The sequence below is a fragment of the Daucus carota genome, chromosome 1, assembly GCF_001625215.2.
Source record: "Daucus carota subsp. sativus chromosome 1, DH1 v3.0, whole genome shotgun sequence".
Lineage (NCBI taxonomy): Eukaryota > Viridiplantae > Streptophyta > Magnoliopsida > Apiales > Apiaceae > Daucus > Daucus carota.
This window is the reverse complement of record NC_030381.2, coordinates 50616630-50630267: the sequence shown is the minus strand read 5'-3', so window position 1 is coordinate 50630267 and position 13638 is coordinate 50616630. Positions and strand designations below refer to the sequence as shown.

At 34.6% G+C, this 13638-nt stretch overlaps 3 protein-coding genes across 3 annotated transcripts; 1 reads left to right on the top strand and 2 right to left on the bottom strand.

The window, feature by feature from the left end:
• Positions 1-1379: 1379 nt before the first annotated feature.
• LOC108204812 (thiamine thiazole synthase 2, chloroplastic) lies at positions 1380-2924 on the bottom strand. The gene is made up of 2 exons (XM_017374437.2): positions 1913-2924; positions 1380-1798 (listed from the first exon to the last, which is right to left on the bottom strand). Exons 1-2 carry the CDS (start codon positions 2807-2809, stop codon positions 1655-1657), a joined length of 1041 nt encoding a protein of 346 aa, XP_017229926.1. The 5' UTR covers positions 2810-2924; the 3' UTR covers positions 1380-1654.
• Positions 2925-4866: 1942 nt separating this feature from the next.
• On the top strand, positions 4867-7798 carry LOC108214824 (uncharacterized). The gene is made up of 4 exons (XM_017387037.2): positions 4867-5023; positions 5131-5248; positions 7249-7346; positions 7495-7798. The coding sequence occupies exons 1-4, from the start codon at positions 5008-5010 to the stop codon at positions 7557-7559; spliced, it is 297 nt and encodes a 98-aa protein (XP_017242526.1). The 5' UTR covers positions 4867-5007; the 3' UTR covers positions 7560-7798.
• Positions 7799-10006: 2208 nt separating this feature from the next.
• LOC108210526 (wax ester synthase/diacylglycerol acyltransferase 5) lies at positions 10007-13638 on the bottom strand. The gene is made up of 5 exons (XM_017381856.2): positions 13333-13638; positions 12543-13133; positions 11812-12165; positions 10818-10955; positions 10007-10502 (listed from the first exon to the last, which is right to left on the bottom strand). Exons 1-5 carry the CDS (start codon positions 13510-13512, stop codon positions 10359-10361), a joined length of 1407 nt encoding a protein of 468 aa, XP_017237345.1. The 5' UTR covers positions 13513-13638; the 3' UTR covers positions 10007-10358.

The window sequence follows — 13638 nt, the reverse complement described above, 5'->3', positions numbered from 1 at the left end:
AATTTGGTGTTTATCCAGTTCAACCGTTATACGTAATAATTCAGATTATCACTATAACATTCGTGTTACTTGTGGATGGCCAACTAGGGTGGATGGTGTACGTGGGACAAAGCCTTAAAGCGGATTTTTTTTGCTTTGTTCATGTTTTTACATGCTCTAGATGGATTATTATGTAGTAAGGACCTTCCATGTGTTCTGCAAGAGTATAGTGAATTACTTGCTCTAGCTTGTGAAACAGATATCTGGTTCTCGATAGTCGATGCACCACCACAGTTATTGTTCCTTTCTCTGCATCAGCCTGTCTAAAGCCATTTATAGGCACACTGCAAGGATGAAATCCACATCACAAACATTTGGGCGTAATTGAATTACTCTGCAGCTTCTTTCATTATCTGTTTGTAACTAGAGACTGAAACGAAGCGGAGAAGTGGCTGTGTCAGGTTTTAATTCATCATTCAATACTTTAAATTACGAATCTTTGTTCTGTTTCTGCAATAGATATAATTAGCAGAGGTTACTTGATTCTTGAGAGGCCTCTAATCTAGGTATTGTACTTTGTGCTGAGGCTCGATTCCATGCAGCCATTGAACTACTTTATGATCAGCTTAATGACCATCGATGTGTACACTGTTTCTGTCCAACTTTTTCCCACTCTTTATCTAGATCAACCCTGGTATCATTATTCGAGAAGGGGAGGGAGAGAACCGCAAGCATGAAGTTTCAATTAAATGCCTTGAATCATCCAAAGCTGACAACTGCAGTAGTTGCTGCATTACTCCATTATGCCGGGGCTGTTAATCTTTCCTTATCAAAACAAAGATCAACACCACAGTATGAAGGATACAATTCAGACCTTGATTTGGTTTTGAGAGTGGTAGTGGGTTTTTATGTCAGTTGTGCAGTTTATGGAAGCCAAAGTTTCATCCTATTTTCGCCTGAAGTTCTTTTATTAAGCTTGGGCCTCTCTCTCTCATTTGCTCTCGATGCCTCTGTCCCTACTAAAACTCATAGAATTCTTTCTTAAGCTGGGGATTCTCTTCCTTTTGCTCTTTATACATCTTTCCTTGTTAAAAGTAATAGAATTCATCGGAAATGGCTCTCAGTATAATGAGCCAACTCAATCATCGGACTCCTCAACTCTCTCTTCGTCAATTTCTTTCCAGTTTTTCAGTACAAAGAGGTATCGTTTATTAAATTGGTTGCATGTTATGATGACTTCGCCTTCTTTGCTCAGACATTACAGTTTTATTAAAAAATGCTTGCGGTCATCTCTGCACGTCCGTACGTAAGTTGGATGATAAACCGGAAGGAACTCGGATATCGTATTTTGGTTCAATTCATATAGGACATGTATCTCTTAATTAAAGAGAACTTGGAAGTCCAGAATTAACAATTCCATAGATGCAAATTTCAATCTGTTATCCTATTAACAGGTGGCCGAGGAATCAGACGATTATAAAATCATTACTAGGGTCCAAGCAGAACCAAAAGCTACTACAATACATTCATGATCACCTTATCAACATCTTCACCCCTTACTCTAAAAACAGGAACAAATCCACATCTGTTCTCCCTTCCAAAGAAAGTTTATTGCACAATCTTGCTTTATTTATCTCATAACATTACACGTACAGTCGTACTACTATTAGATTGATCAAGCTTCCACAATCTCATCCGCAGCATCTGCAATTACAAACTCTGGTTGGCTCTCTTCCAGAGCATTTGGTAGACCTAATGCCCTCAATGCCAGATGTGCTGCTTTCTGTCCTGACATCATCATCGCCCCAAATGTCGGTCCCTGCATATACAATAACATTCGTTAAAATGTACCCAAAATTTTCTAATACAGCCTAATAAGATGATCAATGAAAATGTTTTGTATATAATAGGAATTCGCGTAAAAAGTTTTTACCATTCTTGGGGATCCATCAATCTCAGCCACTTCCATGCCAGTAACAATCATCCCGGGCACAATTTCTCTAGTAAGCCTAACAATCGCGTCCTCAGCAGCATTCATATCAAGAGCCTTCATTCCAGGAACGCTCTCAATCATCCCGATACTCCTCAACCTCTTGACACCAGTGGCTCCAAAAGGACCATCATGCCCACACGAGCTAACCACAATCTTAGCTTCCATGACATTCGGGTCCATGCAAGATTGTGTGTCATGGTTCATGGACACAAGAGCCCAATTTGTCACAACTCCAGCAACTCTGTCTCCCTTGACAATCAAATCCTCAGCCGCCACTGCATTGAACAGCTTCACATTAGGCCTAGCCAAAAGCTTGCTCATAATAGTCGACGTAAAAAGTGCTGCATGCTTGATGACCACGTAGTCATCTTGCTCATCGTACTCCACCTCGAGCTCGTCAAGGAACTTGTGAGCTGGTTTACGAACAACCATAGCTGAGAAAAGCTGTCCACCTAGCCACGCACCGCCACCAGGGCTCACGGATTGTTCAATAATTGCTATGTTGATGTCAGGGTTCTTGCTGAGCTCATAGGCACATGATAGGCCAGCTGATCCTGCACCTACAACAACAACATCAGTGTCTGCATACGTGATCATGTCGGTCATGTATCTCCGTGTCATCTCTCGGGACACGATGGACTCCTTGATAGGGTTGAATTTGAAGTTGTCTAGGTCATAGTTAGGAGTTGCAACCGCAGAGATGGTAGATGAGTGGTTCTTAGGGGCAGATTTGATGGATTGCACCCGGGAGAACACGGGTGAGCCATTGAAGGAGGTTTTGTTATCGAAGATTTTCGAGGTGAGTGAAGAGGCGAGAGTTGCAGCCATGGTTGCCATGAAGATAATATCAAAGGGAAAGTTTAGTAACAATACTTGTTAGTGAGTTGATGAAGTGATGAGTGAAGTGAAGACTGATGAGTGTACTAATTTATAGAATATTTGTGCATGTAAATATCTCAATTCTGCATTGTTAAGAACTGGTCCATCTAAAATATTAAGGAGTGTATTTAATTGGAATTTTAATATATTATTTTTATTTATAAATTTTAATGAATTGTAAGGTGATTTTGATGTGCAGATTTTTGATAAAATCCCAATTGAATACCCTCAGATTTTGTGAATGAAAAAAAATCTTTTAACTTCCCAATTGAATACACCCCCTAAGATGTTAAAGAAAACCCTCAAATAGATCTTATGATATATTTCGACATACACATAAATAAATGATAAAATTTGAACGACTGAGAATTATTGTGATTGGCATTGGAGATTCTTTCTCAAAATTGCAAGGGGAAAGGACACCACAAGACTCCATTATAAGAACTTTATATCACTATCTACTGCATATAATTAACTTTATATCACTATACTGCTAATATATAAAATGTATGTGTGCTTTTTTACATGAAAAATGAATTATTACATCTCTGCACTAGAAGGGGGTGGGGATGGATTTGTAATGATATGAAAGAAGCTTTTCAGAAATGGACCACAATACAAATTAAAGTTGGAGCAGTTGTAGCTATAATGCCTCAAATTTTAATGAAAACAATCCATAGTGCTGGACAGAATCATTTTTTTACTCCAATTTGATTGATTTTTATTTTTGTTGAGTCAATTTGATTGATTTTCCTGGTCACTCAAATCTTAAGTGATTGATACTTCAAACTCCTTTGGACTTTGGGAGTCAGCTTGCCTAAAATTACAGTATTCCTTCAACTGTATTTTTATTATGTTGAAATAAATGAGATTTTATTTATTTACCTTTAATGAAAAAATTTACATCCTAATATATGCTCGTTATTTTCTTTTCTATAACTGAAATAGTAAGATGTTTTGTCACAAACGGAAAAACAATATATTTCAAAATATGTTTGCTAAATTATTACTTTTCCCCATCAATGAAAGTAACCTTTAATGAAAAATTTGCATCCTAATATATATTTGCTCGTTATTTTTTTTTCTCTATAACTGAAATAGTAAGATGTTTTGTCACAAATGGAAAAACAATATATTTCAAAATATGTTTGCTCAATTATTATTTTTCCCCTTAATGAAACTAACAGTCCTTCTCTCTGGTGTAAACGTCAGTGTGGTGCGGGTATGTGGCCCATCATACATTATTAATGTTGTTACTCATGAGTTGATGGGCAACGTTGGACCGAAAATGGTTCTATATTGTTGATTTTTACAACAGGAAAACAATTCTTTACGTGGTTCGAACCCGGCCAAAATGGGTGAAAGAGGATATGCTATGGATAAGGGATCTGTCAAGTAAATAATTCCTTTCAATATATGTTTTCATGCTAATAATTTAATATGTTAAAAATACAATATACAAAATACAATTTAAGTAATGGGCATATCTCAGTAGTTAGAATGTATGAATGACTGGTCATTTAAATTCTGAATAATTAAATTTTTAACGAAGAAAAAGGTGCATGCTTAGATAGTCCAAGTAGTGGGTTTATATTCGGTTGTCCGGATACCCTTCTAGGACATATAAGCTTAAATTATCAAAAAAAAATAATTAAAAAAAGTGTGATACAAATCAGTATAAAGTTTTTTTTTTCAATTTTATTAAATTATTTGAATTTTTAACATACATATTTAAATATTTTGGTCGTACAAATAAAATAATATTTCTAGTTTTTATTTTATAAATAAAAATTATTATAATAATATAAAAAGAGTTCAAAAATATTTTTTTTAACAGACGGCCGAAGTAGTTTTTTTTTAGAAAAGACGGCCGAAGTAGTTGGTAAAAAAACAATAGTAGGATTTACATATAAACATCAGAATGGGTTTTGGGCTTACCCAGAATATGGGCCAGAATTTGCTATTATATGCGCACAGAACCGGATCCACTCATTATATGATTTCTATATTCACTGCTGTAAATTTCAAAAATCACCACAAAGCCAAAAAACACTACACATATTTATCTAACACTACCCGATAGTTGAATCGTGAAAATCTTGTATCTATAATTTTCCGGCAAATCGAATCAATCGTCGGCGAAACATCAATCCACCATGGTCTGCGACAAGTGTAAAGTCCCTCATCATAACTAGATTTACTTATAAGTTAATTGTTATTATTTATGTGTTCCGCAAGTTCAATTTGATAATTAGGGTTTTGAATTGAAAAATTAACAGGTGAGAAGAAGCTAGCTAAGGTGATAGTACCAGACAAGTGGAAAGAAGGCGCCAGTAACACTACCGAAGGCGGTGGCCGAAAGATCAACGAAAACAAACTCCTCTCCAAGAAAAAGAGGTATTCAATTGTTCGTTTTGTGTACAATTCTCTGTTTAATGTGTGTTTTACTTTTATGCAATTTTACGGGACTCGTAATTCTAGGTGGAAGTTAATTTGTTAAAGAAAAGAGTTCTGGAGCTTAAAATATATGATGCCTTCGAAACCTTGTAGTTAAGGAAGTAATGATGATCCTGCGTTGGAATTTTAGTAGTTGGACTTGGAGTATACATATGTTGTGATTGATTAGGCAATTTTACGGGACTCGTAATTCTAGGTGGAAGTTAATTTGTTAAAGAAAAGAGTTTGGGAGCTTATAATACTCTATATGATGTCTTCGAAACCTTGTAATTAAGGAAGTAATGATGATCCTGCATTGGAATTTTAGTAGTTGGAGTATGTGTTGTGATTGCTTAGGCTGCTATGGAAGCTCTACTAGAAATGTGTTGTGTTTAATTGTTAACAGCGGTATTGTTATAAGGTAGGATGGAGGATAGAGGGTTGCTTTGTGTTTCGGAATGGTTGTTGAATGTAGATGTGTTCATGCTGCACGGATTGTGAAAGTTTGTAGTTACTATCATTGTTCAAAACTGTAGTACATTATATCATTGACTTGTGTATAGTATGATGTAAAGTAATACTAGTTTATAATATATGTCTATATGATTATATATATTAGTTATATATACTTATTTTTTCCATTTAAAAATTAGGTTTCTCCGGTTCTTCTTTACCTATTTCTAAATCTGCATGCCTGCATGTAATATGACTACTTTCACGCCTACCTAAATAGGGGTTGGAGGAGATAAGTATTTTATACCACCATGCCTGTCATGTTACAATATACGTAATTGTTGAGTCGTTGGACATTTCCCTTTAATCTCCTTATGACATCGCAAATTCCTCCATTAAATTGTCAAGTGCAACCGAAGTAACATATATGTATGTGTGTACTGTAAGCACCTTGGATCAAGCTGAATTATTTTCTCCTGTTCCTGATGTCCACTTATATCTTACACCTTAAAATATACTGTTCTTGTCTTTTCGAAGTGATTGAACAATGTGGCAAGGATCTGTATATAATCGCTTGTGTTGGGAATTAATTAAATTGAAAGTGAAGATGGGAGACTATGTTAAACTTGCATTAAAAATGATGGGACTGTAAATGTGTCATTGGACCCTTTCTATATCAGGTTCTTTGTTATCGTTATAATGTGCATGTCTTATATTCTGCAAGCATACTATCTTGGCTAAAATCATCAACCATAGTATGCACTTACCCAGTTACAGTTAATCTCTCTTTATATGTTTCAAAAATTTTATCCTGATTAAGGGTGTTTGATTTTGATTTTGTTATTAATGTCAATTCATATGACTACTCACACACACATGCTTTCACAAAAACTAGAACCCTCAACAATTTATTACTAAGAGAAGAAGGTTATCCACTAGCCTACAAGGCTAGGGATGTGTTTGATTTTTATATGTGCTTTGATTAGTTTCTTACAACTTTGCGAGGGGATGTCATGTTAACTGGCATATTTTTTTATTTTTTTTTTTCAGTTTGACATGTGTTATCCTTTTTCTTTATTATTGAAGTTCGAATTAGAAGAAACATCATGTAATGAAAATTAAATATTCAAACAAGCAGAGTAATTGTGGCAAAGTCATCTTTTGATTTTTTGGCCTGACATCTTTATGTAATCATTATAATGTAGCACATTAACTGTGATTGCATTAATAATTATAATTTTCAGTGTTCTAAGTTCTTATTCTTATGTTAAGTGATCCACTTATTGATTTGGCCGGCTCGAGAATTGAGTGCATTGATTAACCATGGATGTAACATGTTAACACTTTTTATTATGGCTACTTCTAATTGTGGCAAATTTACTTGTCTGTCAAATTTGGTTGTTGAATTCAAAACTTCTATATTTTAACTTTTACATATTTATGCTACTGCTTTATTTATATGGTTTAGCACTCGGCATTTACTTTATATGAAAATTATAAATTTTCAGATGGACACCCTATGGAAGTGGAACTACAAAATGCATTATCTGCAAGCAGCAGGTGCACCAAGATGGAAAGTACTGCCATACTTGTGCTTACACCAAAGGTAGTCGATGGTTACACTTTAAAATTTAAAAGATTAGAGAATAAATTAAGCTTAGTAGCCATTAACTTATCTGCTTGCGGGTCTTAGCTGTTTATGAATGCTTTTAGTAGTCTAAATCTGGAATGTCTAAAGTGATTTAAATTTGCAGGAGTCTGTGCCATGTGCGGTAAGCAGGTTCTTGATACCGAATTATACAAACAGAGTAATGTATAAGTAGCCTGCAATATTATCTAGACATTGTTGCTTCAGTGCTAGTAGCTGAATTATGTAAAGAGATACCTTTGTTCCAAACTCTGGTCTTGTGAGGCAGACCACTTGGTTGAGAACTTTGACCTACAAGATGACGATCCATCATATGCTAATTCTCATATTGTTGTTACACTCATACCCTGTGTGTGCTACAATGGTATTTCTGAAACTAATGTAAATTATGGATTATTGCCTTCTCTGCATTTATCTTTCTCTCGTTATTGTGCAAATATAATTCATAGCTCCATGTTTCTTTCTATGCTCCAAGGGAGTGGGTGTTGGGAAATGTAGAAGTATATTTCATTCAGTCTTGATATGTCAAGGGAGTAGGTGTAGTAAGATCATGTTCTAAAAAAACCACAATATCTTTAAGGCAGGACAACATAGAATATAAGTTACAGGTTACTAGGGAAAGAACATGTACTTTTCAGAACTAATATCAACACCTTAATTCGTGTCCTACCCCCAACGGCCCAACTACTAGCGTCATTAGAGTATTTCTTGTCGATTCCCAAGCAGGTGGATCCAAAATTCAGTAAACTGGGAGATTAATTTTTTTTAAAAATCTCAAATGCTGTCAAATACTAAGGTTATATATATCAAGGGCTTACAAACTTTTTTTGTTCAACACATATATAACATGAGTTCAACATTTTTTTAACATATTTTGTTGAACATCGATTAAAATAGTGGTGGGGAAGTACGTAAACCAATTTTTAAATGTAAGAACTAAGGTAAACATGTTATATAACTAATATTTATGTTTCTAGACCCTACCCAAACCCCAGAGGTATAGTTTAAACATCTTTTTAGATATATTCAACATAATGATAATTAGTGTTCAACACCCGATGTTGAACCCCAGTTATAAATGTGTTGAAAACACGATTTATTTATGCGTTATTTTTAAAAATTGTGATGTTTTTTGAAGAATTTTCAACATAGATACTTTATATAACTAAGGATTAACACGATGAGAGAATAAAAAAAAGTTTGTAAGTTTGTAACTTAAAAAAGTTTTTATTTGATCCTATCCCTACATATCAAACCGGGCCACCGTGGTGTTTATATATATAATGTTAATTTTATTTTTTCTGAGAGGAGGTGCTTAAGCCTCTTGAGCCCCGCCATTTTCCCGGGTCGTCATCGGAGCAGAGGTCATTAACATTACAAATCAACGTCTTGGATTCTTTGGAAAGTAACCAGTCAAGTACTTGGAAAAGCTTATGAGCCATAACATTCCTACAGCAAGGTTAAAACAGTACACGAAAATTTATAATCGCTTCTTAAGGGAACGGTGCTGATCTGATTCTGCATAACGTGAAAGAGTATAAATATGGATTTATGTCAATATTTTTATGCCAAAGGACCCATCATTTATTTTCACTGACGGTAGAGTGGTCAGTGGAGGGCTGAGATGCTCCTAAAAACACAGGAGCAGTACTAATCCTGTAAATATACAACGTACGATGATATACGACAAATGACAATTTTTGTGACACTTAATTGGGTAATCATGTGCAAGAAATAAAAGCTGAACGAGAAACAAATCGAAGTAGATATGTTGAAAAGATACATCTAACTAGAAACATTGTGGCCTGTCCTTGAGCCCGCTTGCTTTAAACACTAGGATAGTACTCATACTCTTGACTCTCAAGTATGTACGTTCATATTGTCTCCTCAGTCAGTTGCGTTGGAAATGGACATTGAATCATTGATGTTACCTACCACATGATCGTTGATGCACGACATACGCCCAACCACATGATCGTTGAATGCTGATGCGCAACACACGAGGAACATAAAATTAGGATTACTGGATAACACTTGTAACAGCTCCATCTCAATATATTAATATCGGATAATACTTATAACAACTCCATCTCGAAATATTAGTTCTAACTTTTGATCGTGGTTGTAATATATAAAATCGAGAAAGTTGAAAAATTAATTAATATTAATATATCTTATTTTAAAATATTGATTATCAGAAATTGATGTTTAAAATTATTGACATTGCAAACAAGATTACATATGAGATTATTATTTTTACAAATATTTTCTGCAATATTATATTTTGAAAAAAAAATAATATTTTTCGATACCGTCACGCGACGCGGGGAGGACATTTTTCCAATCAAACCTCTCCAATGGCGTGCGCATTCAAGTTTTTTGGGTATGTGAGGTGAGGAGATATTGAAAAGAATTTATAGAAGAAAAGAACCCTTTGATAGTTTGAGAATAAAAATTAAAATTTGGATCATATTATAAGCTTCACCACGTGAATTATTTAATATTATTATTTAGTAGTCTAAGAATTGAAATAACGGGAATATTTGATATGAAAATTTTTAAAAAAATATTTGAAAGAATTTTAAATTAAAAATCTGTAATGTGTGTATTTAAATATAAAAAATTAATTAAACAATTATATATTTAAGAGTTTCATCCAAAATAGTTACTAGTTTAATATGATAATCAGAACATCAACCGGTCAAAAAGAAAAAGAGACAACCAGTGGGCAGATGTAATGAATCACACTCTACATGAATTTCTCTTATACATGGATTTCTGTAAAACACTGTTATAGAACAGTTTACTTTTTTTTTTTTCTATTTAATTATTAATTTAAATCAACAGACAAAAATAACACATTGATGTGATGCAAATGGCTTTCCTTGTTTTGCGCAAACTGTGACACACACCCACTTTTATCGATCAGTATTTAGTACTGTGATAGTTCTGTTTGTGGGTTTGCAGGTTTCACGGGACAGCTGCGGCTTTGGACACCATATCGAATGCGTGGGCGATGCATGACTTGAACTTGTGTGGATTTATGAAGTCTTTTTCTACTCCGATCCCAAGTCGAACCTTTCCCACGTAGCTCATTATCGTTACTTGAGCACTCTGCGTATTTGCACAACTACTAATCAGTTTCACACTACAATCATAATAACACTTTAATAATTAATAAGGGTTTGGCTAGTGTATGCCATGGACATGTAAGCGCTAAATTTGATGTATTTAACTTGTTTTATTGATGGAACTTTTGTATATATAATTTTGGTGTTTAAAACTGTAATAATAAAACTGTTGTTGACATGATATTTGGAAACAAGGGGGAGTATTCTTATCATTAGGCGCCAATGATTCCACAGTATAAAATAGTCCTCAGTATGTCCATATCAGGTCATAAATATCAAAGTTGAAATGCATATATACCTGTGGAGCATTAACCACGAAGAAGTAGAGGCCTTTAATCGGATGATCACTTAAACTCATTTGTTCCACTGGGCCAATTAGATTTGTGATGGTCATGCTTGAATTGATCAAAGTGTTGCGGATGTATTTTGATGTTACCTAAGACAGATAATTGATGATAAACCATGTCTGAGTAATAAAACCATATGTAATAGTTGCGAATTGAATCAGAACATTAACCAGCTGGAAAGCAAACTAATTCTACATTTCTACGGCTTACAAGCCAACAATGTCCTAGCAAGTGTGCTATAAATATATGAAAAGATTTCCGTTTCAATTTACACGTCCACTTTTAGGAAAAAAAAATAATTTCAATTTAGTTGTCCTCTTCAACTTTTAATAAAAAATTATATTTCCAAAGTCAATTCTACTTCACATATCTCTTATTTATATTTTTTAGATTAACCTCATTCTACATATTATAGTCATTTAATGTAATTTATATTTTCTGAAAATAGACATCTAATTTGAAACGGAGGGAACAGTGGATTAGTGATTTTAGATAATATTTTGGCACATGAACTCTAACATACCTTATAATAATGCTTTGTTGTTAAAATAATAATAATTTGAATTAGTATTCAAGGGAAGGAAAAAGATGATATGCGAGAGATATGTTGAAATAGAGAAAAGCTGATTTTTTACCACCCTATAAAAATAATTTAGGACATGCACAGTGGTAGATGCTAGGGCATTGTTCAAGGACTAGCTAATTGTTTCAGATTTTAGTTTAGAAAATTATTTTAGAACATTCTAGTAATTTATTATTAAAACTTTATTCAGAAACATCATGTTCATATATGCATTATACTTGAGTATAGTACGTAGCAGTGCTAATTAACCGATGAATGCAACCTAAGATATGATTCAGGAATGACTCAGAATTATTCCAAGAATGTAACTTTAATTATACGGAAAACCATATATATCAAACGCTGTTCATATATGAACTTACCTCAGGGCCTCTAAATTTTCTGATGTTTTCTAGCATTAAACCGGTAAGAACCACGCTGGCACTGTTTCTCTTCCTCTTTACAGTATTTTGTGTTTCGTACACAAACTTAAGTGGATCCGACAAATTGTCGATTTTTAACTTCGGTATAGGGATGTGTAGAAATGCGAAATTGTTACCCCAGGGCATCGTAGACTTCGTCTTAACCATCTCATCCACAGACTTGTAACCATCAAGATTCCTAGTGTTGAATAACACCAGTGCATTTGCATTCAAATTGCTGGAATTCTCCCTTTCTTTTTCCATGTACAACCGACTTCCTAATAATATTACTCCAGCAATCACGTCATTCATAGACTGCAATCATTTGCAATTAGTATCAGAAAACAATTTTAAAGATCAAAAAATAGTTTCAGGTTCCACTTAGAACCCTTAGCCTTATTTCTAGTATTAATTATGATTCTGCAACATAACTGCATATACAAAAAATGTTATTTTTGTTTTATTATATTTTAATATTATTTTTGAACACGCAACGATGGAAAAAACATGTATTAGATTTAGATCCTGAAAATCTATTTAAAATTTAGGGTTCTGCAGCAGAATCTTAGTGGTTCCAAGTATCTATTCTAAGGATTGGTTCTCTCTTGATCGCGGCCCACTTATAATATCATAATATTTGTGTATGTGGCTAAAGTTACATATAAAGTTACTTATAAATCCTAAGAGCTTACCACTTTGAGGTTGTTCTTGATATTCTTGATTTGATCTAGAGAAAATTCCATAGTGGCCATAGCCATGGGCTGAAATTCCACCCCTTCATGACCAGACCGGAGGGGTGACTCCACATCTTTAATGATGCTGCTCTTCAGAAGGCTGGATCCAAAGTCCATTATAGTATTCGCAAAGGAAGATGGAACTCCCATTAAAGTCTTAAAAAATCTTGAAACCCCATTTCCTTCGGGCAGCTTAGAGGAAGAAGAGTCAGATTGACGCGAAGGAAATGTTAGAGGAACGCGAGGATGGTCCATTCTTTTCAGACAAGAGAGAAGAGCTCCAATAAGTGAATATCCATCTCCAAGTGCATGATGAAGCTTAAATATTATAGTCCCGGCTGCATCACTTGTAGGGTACTTGAACAGATGAACTTGCCACAGTGGCCTGTTTTGTGGGAGTAAATCCATGCTCAGTTTCGACAGATAATCACTAAAGCAATCATCGTAATATTCTAGTGGCATGCCGTCGTGGAATATGGGTTCAATAAGATGCTCCTTGAGATTCACTTCAACCTTCTTCCATTTTTTCACTCCATTCTTCTCACCAACCTGCAGCTAGCTAGGGTTAGTACTTAGTTTTCGTTTGTACACAATATTACAACAAAACAAAACACTACACCAAAAACGGATAAATTTGACCGTCAATTTCCGGTCATATTTAACTAAATTTGACTGCCCGTGCCCGCGGTCAAATTTAGCTAAATTTGACCGGAATTTGTTGGTCTTAAAGGGGAAAAGATGGGAGTACCATAATAGAAGAGAAACGAGAATTGATGGGCAAGAAAACATCTCTTAAGAGGGAAAAAACCGGCAAGTCGAGAGGACTTTCTGATTCTAAAACACCTAATATAGTGAGGGATAGCACGGAGCTGTTTATGTATTGTCCCGAGGGACTCACTGCCTCTAAGATTTCTTCTTCCACCTCCATCTCTAAATCTGGTTTATGCACAAATTAAGGAGCAACTAAAGGGGCTTGCATGTGTATGCTACTGCATGTGTGTCCATTTATATATACTCGTACGTAATAAGGTGTCAAATTATTAGTACGTATTTT